Raw genomic sequence first — 9263 nt, forward strand, 5'->3', positions numbered from 1 at the left:
TTTTGTCTATTATATCCAATTATTAAATTTATTCCTGGCTATGCTCTTTTTTGTTGGTATCTCATGAATAAGATCTATTGTACATCGAATTCAGCAGCCCTTTATTTACTCCATGAGCTGCATAGCATACATAAATAATGCCAGGATGATAATGGCACATTATACTGATAACATAGAATCAATAAATGCACATCCCCTACCGGCCGACCATCGCCTATAATGGCTTATAGAGCTCGAGCAGCCCACACAGTAGGCCTATCGGCTTCCCCCAATTTCCGACTCTCAACTACTAAGACCACATTCGAAATATCTACACAAAAGATAACATTGCATACAATCATGACCAGTACAACTTTCACAATAGGGTGCCTGAACGTCTTGCGGGCATGAACAGCCAACGCGAGGGCTATCCAGTCACGAATACCGCCAAAACTGATAATATCGGCAGTATTGTCTAAAATAAATCATTCCTCGATGGCTTCGACAATAACAACTCGGTTCTCGGCAAAGAAAAATCGCATGCCCGAAACATTCGGGGTAGGCTGCTGAACCATAATGAGCCATCAGCCGAGCGAGCCAAGTAGGACAAAATGAGGGCATATCGGGAGGAATTGATCAACCAGATGAAGGCCGACCAACAAAGGAAAGACCTTGAAAAGCAGAAACTTGATGAGGAAGAGATCAAGCGTGAGAGGAAGTTCTACGAGTAGTTCAAGATCGAAGCTCATGTGCCCACCAAAAACCAAGTCGAGGAGAATCCATACTACATGATGCGCACTCTTCATAAACTCAACAAGCCCAGAAATTAAGTGAAGGGCCAGCATTCCAGCAGTCCCGACATCAAAGCCAAGAGCATTAGCAATTCAGAAGCGGGTATCAGAAGTAGAATATTTTAAAAAGCCCCCAGCAGCCGCAGTAACCCCTAGCAGCACAACCCAGAGCAAGTGACCAAAAAAGCAAAGGGAAGGCAATAGGCATAGCTTGAGTATAAAAGATAGATGTAGTTGTAGCAAGAAAGAATAGCAAAGATCATGCTATTCCAAGAACGAGTCATGAACAAGCTGCAACACATCAAGAACTAAATAAGAAACACAAGCATTGACACTCACAAGTAATTAGAACAATTCAGAGCATCCTTGAAGTTGAAAACCAACAACAATCACAGTGATCGTAGTCATTACAGCGGCCGCAACTATCACAATGGCTTATCAAAGCTGAGCAAGTCAATGAACTATCAAGGCCACCAAAATGATACTGATATGAACAACGATGCGAGTTAGTTCTATAAACTGCCTCTCAAAAATGCGCGACCCATTCTGCCCCGAATGAATGCGAAATATCAATTGAGGCTCAATGATATGAGTAAGAAAGTGAGAGATGCCAATACTGATAATTAAATCAATAATGTTGAAGTCTCGGAGTCAAGAGTTGATGCTAACGAGGACAGCATTGAAGCCAGAAATCGAAATTACTTATCGAGAGACACGAATGAAGTAGAAGTAATAAATGATAAGAATTTTAATGAAGAGTCCTGAGGCAGACCGATGCAGACCAGGAACAAACGAATCTATATCCCTATCTATGTTGATTATCATTGCAATTGCGCTTAGAAGGCCCATTTGCTCATAAAATATGATCAATACCAGTAAACTATTAGTGTATTATATATTTATATTTTTCCATTGCGCTACTCATTATCATTGGCTGCTTATGTCTGGTTGATCACCTATTTGATTTAATTGCCGATATTTCTAGCGATACGCCAGTCATTATCAAAATGGCATAGTTGTTGCATTGCCGTTGCATTATTCTTGCTTCATTGTTGCATATTTATAGAGCAATGTAATAACTATGGATAGCGAAAATTTCAATCACTCGTTTCGGTGCTGGTACTCTTTGCTATAACCAACTGGGGGATGCCGGAACCCGAAGTCCATCAGCATCATGTGGTTCATTATTTGGTGGTACTACTGCCCAAACTACAGTCCAGGCATGTAGTGGCTCACTTGAGGAATCGTACTCAGGTTGAAGGGGGGAGGGAACGGCATTTCTTCTTCCTGCTTTATGAAAGGCTCCTGCGGGTATTTATCGGAGAAGGGGTTAAACTTGTGGGAGGGCGAGTTCGATTGATTTTTGGGAGATCGTGGCTATTCCTCTTAGATGCGCTGGCTGGATGGCTGGTTCGCTTACTTGCTCCTCCGGGGAGACTGAATGGTCTTCTCAGTCGGGAATTGGCGAGGAGGGGATTGCTTGTCTCTGCTATTTTTATTTCCTGTGCTTGTCCCATCGGGGCTGCGCTCTTCCTGCTTTAGTTTGTCGGGCTTAATGCTCATGTTCATCAGGTGCCTCGGGAAGCTCTTTATCTACGCTTTAGGTTCATTGTACCTGCGCACTCAGCACATCAGTGTGGAAATTATAGCGAGCGATGTCTGAGACTCTCTTGTTGGCTAGGGTGTCTAACTATTTTTTGGAGGCGTTCATTTTGGCCATCATGGTGCTACATTAATGGCCGAGTACTTTTGAATGATTTAATGTTCGCAGTTGAGGGTATCCTTAAACGATTTATATTTGGATGCGAATATGGTTTTGATCAAACGGGTGAATCCCCCATAGTCCGAGACCGTTTAAAACTCATCATGATTCTCCTTTTGCCTGCGCAGGGAGGAGTAGATGCTCTGTAGGACCAGCCGAGTCTCTTAGTCCTTCGGCTTGCATATCGAGCAGTTGTTCATACTATATATAAATTATAACTATATCCCAAAGAACTAGTTCTCGGTATCAATCAGGACATTTAATGTCTGCTTCATTCCTCTCTATTGCCCCACATATTATCACAGATATTATCACTGCCCCCAGATATTATCATTGCAAGCTTTCAAACATCTTTTTTGCAATTGCTCTTCCTTTCCTAATGTTCGAAATAGCGCCAATGTTCAAATCAGCAATATAAATCAATATAAAGATAGATATAATTATACTCAATCTAATTTCAGGGATTTCTATTTTGTAAATGATACTCTTTCCGTCGTGAATAAGAATAAGATACTTTGTATGCTGTTACAACTTTTAAAATGCAAATGATATCATTTCTTAAGGGCCGGCAGAGAATTCTTGTCATCAGTTTTGGCATTGTAGGGCTTATTAAAGCCAGTTTTCTGAGGCATTGAATCCCACACGATATGCTTGCCCACTTTGCCTTGATAATTATGCAGCGTTTTATCGCAGCTCAAGCAGAGCCAATTAGTCTTTGCAATCCTCGCATCATCATTGTTTTATTCGGTGCTGTTGAACCGGCTGGACAACGAGGATATCTTCTTGTCTAAAAATCCCAAATGCTTCTTCACGTCGTCTTCGTTCGCCTTTTTAGATAGAAACAGATTGATCTACGACATCTTATCCCACACATTGATGAGATCTTGCTCCATGCTTGATTTACCTCCTGATTTCTTTTCGATGTCCCTAATCAGCCCTAATAGGTAGGCCCTCTGGTCGTGCAGCTTTCTGTTGAAGTATTTTTTTAAGTTTTCGCTGCTCTTGGCACTGTTGCTGTTTTTCTTGTCATCTTCATCAGACTGCATATTGTTGGTGTTAGGGCTGTTGGGACTACCGAAAGTGTTGGTGTTTTTCATTTGGTCTTCGCTCATAGTCTTATAGAACTCGAGATCTTCCTTCAGATTCTGCAGGTTCTTTTTGATTTCTTCTATTTTGGAATTGACGATATTGTTCTTGCGCTCGACTTGGCTGCTTGTTTACTTGATTTATTATTGATTGTCTGAGATCTTGTTCTCCATAGCTTGCAACTTCTCATTCCTCTCGTCATTGATCTACATCAGTATCTGGATTTCATCCTTCATTTATTTGCGGATCGCTTCATCCTCCGATGCTAATTCTGCTAGTTTCTCATCCAAGTAGGCCTTGAGCCTGTTCAGCTCAGTCTCGCTGATAAACTGATGCAGCACGCCTTGAATTTTATTTATTTTTTAGTTGATTTGTGCAATTTATTTGGACTGTCCTGAGTTGCTACTCTGTTTATTTTATTTGTTGCTATCATTCATGTTTCTTTCGCTCTTCTCGCTCGGCCTTACTTCTTTTTCAGGCTTTACAACGAATTGCTCCATTTTGAGTTCTTTCAGCTGCTTATAGACTTCTTCAATGTCGTTCGCTTATTTTTCTGTAAGCTTCTTTAAACCCTTGCTTAGATCATCGATTGTCTGGCCCATTTTAGCTTCCTTTCTTTTGCTTTAATGGCCGGCTTCCTTGAGCTCTTCGATGGATATTTTGCATGTGTTTATTTACAGGTGCAAGAGATTCAGCTATTTTTCGAAATCATCATGAATCATCCTTGTATTCTGAGCATGCATTTATTCAGAAGAACTTGCAATTTTATCACGAGATCCCGATGTAAGTTGTGCAATGAGCTCCTGTGGCGTCTGGAGGGAAACTCGCTTGAGGGATTTTTGAGTTCTGTCGGTCAAAGTCATCATTTAGGCCTTGACTGCATTGATCTGTTCTTTCACATTCATGAGATCCCTCAGCATGCTGCTATTCTGCATTTGGTCATGCCGTAATGAATTTATTAAGTTTTTTAGTTCATTGTAATTGTCTTCGTTGAGTTTCTGGCTTTGAATAAACTTTGAGATTAATTCAGACTCATTCTTCAAATCCTAGATTTCAACTTCAGAGGCTATTAAGTTAAAATTCAGTTGAGGCTGCGGGATGCTCTTCTCTGTGCTATGTATCGAAGCCATAGATATCTGTTTCACGCTCTCCGAGGCATATTGCCCTTACTCTTTCATTGATTTTTGACTGACTAACATAGGCCCACTATGCTTGATTTCAGCGAGGCGATCATGGCCAGTCTTCTACTCAAGCTCTTTTATCTTCTTGGAGAGAGCAAGAATTTCTTTGGAGTTGTGAGATTCCTTTTTTTCAAGAGAAGCAACATTATCCTTGAGCAGATCAGTCTCACTCTGGCTGAGCATGAGGGCCTCTACAATTCTCTTAAAGTTATTCTCCAGTCTGTTTTCTACGAGGGTGAAGCCGAGCAAGTTGGTGTACTCAACTTGGTGTAGGATCTATTTCTTCTTCGTTTGATATTCCATAAATAGATTGAATTATGATAATAAACTTTATCCCAATTCTTCTTTTATTTAATCGTAAAATTCTATAATGTGTGAGTCCTTTTGATTATTCATCCTATAAGCAATTATGCGAGAAATTCATATGGCGATCATCCGATAAAAGGGCTCAAGGATTGCAGATCATTTTATTACTATGAATGCATTCTCAGCTGTAACGGCCGCATCGCATGAACGTAAAAATATGATATTAAGGATTTAATTAAAAACAATTTCAACGGAAGTTGATCATGTTTTGTTATTCTTTATAAGTGGGGATCGAGAAAAGTTGGCCAAGCTGTTGCTGCCTGCAATGCCCTTTAACGAGAACATTCGTAGTCTCAATTCTTCTTCTTCTTTTTTATCATCTCGATCTCTTTCCCGCTCCCTTACCCTATCGTTCTCCAGAGGCTCGTAGTGATACTCCTTGAGCTGCTGTGGGTTGGTGTTCTTCATGTCCTCCTTTTTCTTAAGTTCTTCGAGAATTTCTTCGAGCTCGTCGAATTTCTTGCTAATATCATGGTCATCTTCCTCTTCGAATCTCTTCTTCTTCATCGAGCCATACTCCTTCTTTTCTTCCTATTTATGGTCCCTCTTGTTATCGAGATTGGCAACAGAGTTTGTGCTGTTGGTGTTGTTGGTGTAGCTGTTGCCGATCTTGTTGATGCCGTCTCCAAATTTGATCTGGCTTTTTCTCATTTCTATTTCTTTGGGGTTTTCGATTTTGATGTTTTTAGGCAAATCTATTATGGGCTTATCGTAAAACGAAATCTTTAACTATTCCTTCTCACTTGACTGCCCTTCAATGGGGGCTTTGTAGTTCTAAAAATACGGGTGCTTCAGGATTCTAAATATTATTTACAGCTTACTCAATTGCCGATGGTCGCTTCCTCCAGGAATAATTGAGCATCGACTACATCAGCTCGATTATTTAAAAGCTGGCCTTCGGGATTAATTCGCATAGCTCCTGCTTCTTGCATTCTGGAAAGTTATAATCTAAATACTCTATGTCTCTTACGCATGGCCGATGCGAGCTTGTATCCTTCTGACCATTACTATTTCTTAGGAGTCCCCAAAAGGGCCACTATCTTGTTCATTGAGTCAATTTCATTCGCACCGGGAAAGAGGGGTCTCATTAAGAAGAGCTCAATTATTATACAGGCGAGAGCGAAAATATCGACTGGGGAGTTATATGAGCCTGAGTGCAGGAGCAACTACGGGGCTCGATACCATCTGGTAGAGACATATTCTGTATATGGAGGCCTGGCTCTTATTTCTCGAGCCAACCCAAAATCACATACTTTGACGTCTAAGTTATGGCAGAGTATGTTTTCGGGTTTGAGGTCCCGATGGAAGTACCCATTCTTGTGGAGGTATGCGAGTGCTTGAGTTATTTTAAAGAATATGGACTTTATTTCTGATTCTGTGAGATTTCTACCGGATTCTTGGGCCCGAGTGTAGACTTGCAACAAATTGACTTCGACATAATCAAAGACCAAATAGAGCTCCGAGTTTGCCAAGATCACCTCCTTCAATTTGATTATGCAGGGATGATCTAACTTCTTCAGGGATTTGATTTCTTTCAGAGCCAAACACTCCTCCATATTCTGGTATTTCTGTTTCATTTTTTTTATGGCCACTATCTCTTGGCTGGGGCTAATTGCCTCAAAGACTGTCCCGAAACTGCCATCTCCAAGAGTTCGTTTTATCCGATACTTTTACATACTTTCCCAACCCCAACCCCAACCCCAACCCCAACCCCAACCCCAACCCCAACCCCAACCCCAACCCCAACCCACAGTGTCATTCGATTCGATTCGACAAATGGCAAATATAAATAAATAGATCATATTGGTCTTCGTATATTGGAAGTAGGCTAAGTTAGAGTATATAATAAATTCGGAGAAATTTTGTTGTATGAAATAGAATAAGGACGGGTGAATTTAAAGTTTTTAGATTGATTTCTCATCAAGTCTATTGCTGAGTTACAATGACAAGCATTGCAATGCTGGATTCACCGTCAACGGGTTTGCAATGCCGACAGACTTTGATATCAGAAAATTTATTATTTTATTCGCCATATGCAGAAAATCATAACAAAATCTCTTAAAATTCAGATTCTACACCAAATAAGCGAACTGAATAGGAGCAATACCGAATTCCATGCGATGCTAAATAAATTGAAGGATTTTGACAATTCCAGCAACGATATGATCAACCAGCGTATCTAGACTATTAGACTTGATCTCAAGGCCAAAATGCAAGCCCTCGCGTTCAACACAGATTTGCTTTACCAAGCAATCGATAGAAAAATAGCAATAATCCTCTCCGAAATCAACAGGGAATATCCATAAAACAATTGCTCGGCGCAGCTTCAGCTTGTCTCTTACAACAACAGAATTAATGAGCTAGAAGAGCGCAACGCAATACTCACTCGTAAGTATGATGCCATTGCAGCACAACACTAGCAGCTCAAAAATAACAATATTCTTCTCATTGAAGAAATAGATCTCCTGGTACGCAAAGGAAAGGATGCAACTAATGATTCCAACTAGTCCCATTAGAAAAGCAGAGGCTCAGGGAAAGATAAGCATATCCTTGCAACTGAGAGGCACAGGCTCGGATCCCACGATCTCACTTTCAACCAAAAGCCGGCCTTTAGTTTTCACGATAGGCACCACCCAAGCGATCAAGCCATCAAGCCTGAACAAAGTTCTTTTTCATCGGTTCTACTCAGAGAGAGAAAATAATAAAAAACACTTTAAACTCCTCTTTCATCGAATTCTCAATTTGGTTTCGGGTGCCTGCCAAAGAAAAATAGCGAGCAAATCTACGCCTTCACAAACCAATGTAACTTAGCCAGTAATTCAAACTCGGTTCAGAGAAAAGTAAAAATAAACGCAGCGATCAATGGAAGGCCCCAAGATCAGACCCATCGGCTATAATTTTTGATGAATAACTTGCGTGAAGCGCACGAGACAACGCAAACCAGCTAGAGAAGTTTTCCACAAAAGAAGTAAGTCTCCCAAGAAAAAAGTGTGTTATCGCTCGAAACAGTCAAAAAGTATATGATATGATAAATTTATTTACTGTTTTTGCGGATCCAACATTATGAATCTATCATTATAAACTGTAAAACGATAGCACTCCGTTATCTCCCCCTGCGATCACATGCTTCCCGAGAACTTATAAGCTCCACAGAGAGCTCCCAGTTTGGAATGTGTCGATGCAGGCCTTCATCCGCAGATCCCAACTTTTTAAGCTTTTGTCAAAGGAACATGTGTATGCTATTTTACTATCTGTGTTATCAGTCTTGACGCAAGACACCGCCTACTTGTGGCCTTCGAGAGAAGTGATGACTTTCTCACTGTAGACATCGATGACTTTGACAGTGGAATCGTCACTGGCTGTGAGTAGCTTATTGGAGTCTTCGGTAAAGGCAAGGGATTTAACAGATTTATAGTGTGGTTTCAAGCTGATAGTTTTATTCTTTTTCTCTAGATTCACAATATACGTGTCTCCGAAACTGTTTCCAGCAGCTAAGAAGGAGCCATTGTTCGATTTTGCCAAACTAGTCAAGAATACTTCTCCGAGTTCTAACTTCTGAGTCACTTCCTTCGAAGTTGTATCATAGAAGGAGACTCGGCCAAGATCCCCGCAGACAATCAGCAAGTCCTTCATGAACTACATTTTCCAGAGAGACATAACTGGACACTAGATTGTGGATAAATGCTCTAAATTTGATGATAATAATACTAGATTCGACATCCCAAATTCTGATAAAAGAGTCCATGGAGCTCACTGCCAAGTGCGTATAGTTCTCTGAAAATTTCATATCGGTGATTCCGGTCATTGAGCCGCTCCATTGAAAGAATGGTTCACTATTGAAGTCGCTGGCGAGAGTATTCTTCCTGCTTTAAAATGGATTGCTACCAAAGAGTTATCTTATCGTCGAGGCAGCCAACACAGAAGTAATCATTACATGAAGCAATGCTGGTGATGGTTTCAGTGAGAGAGATGTTGTTGATTTATCGAAATTTTCTGGTGTTTGAATCCATTGATTAATGATTAATATTGTTTGATATCTGAAATTATAATCCAATATTTATCTATATTAAGGATCTATGCTAATTAGTCGTTTAGTCG

The 9263-nt window shown here is 40.5% G+C and overlaps 1 protein-coding gene across 1 annotated transcript; it reads right to left on the reverse strand.

Moving 5' to 3' along the window:
• Positions 1–8447: 8447 nt before the first annotated feature.
• Positions 8448–8798, reverse strand: LOC148299068 (uncharacterized). Its single transcript, XM_088276401.1, has one exon. It carries the CDS (start codon positions 8796–8798, stop codon positions 8448–8450), a length of 351 nt encoding a protein of 116 aa, XP_088132527.1.
• Between the last annotated feature and the right edge of the window lie 465 nt (positions 8799–9263).

Source organism: Brachycentrus maculatus, unplaced genomic scaffold (genome assembly GCF_059751285.1).
Source record: "Brachycentrus maculatus isolate JH-2025_06_01 unplaced genomic scaffold, ASM5975128v1 h1tg001374l, whole genome shotgun sequence".
NCBI classification, from domain to species: Eukaryota; Metazoa; Arthropoda; class Insecta; order Trichoptera; family Brachycentridae; genus Brachycentrus; species Brachycentrus maculatus.

Excerpts from the sequence above, each read along its gene's own strand:
- LOC148299068 (XM_088276401.1), bottom strand. The coding sequence starts at position 8,798 with ATGAAGGACTTGCTGATTGTCTGCGGGGATCTTGGCCGAGTCTCCTTC.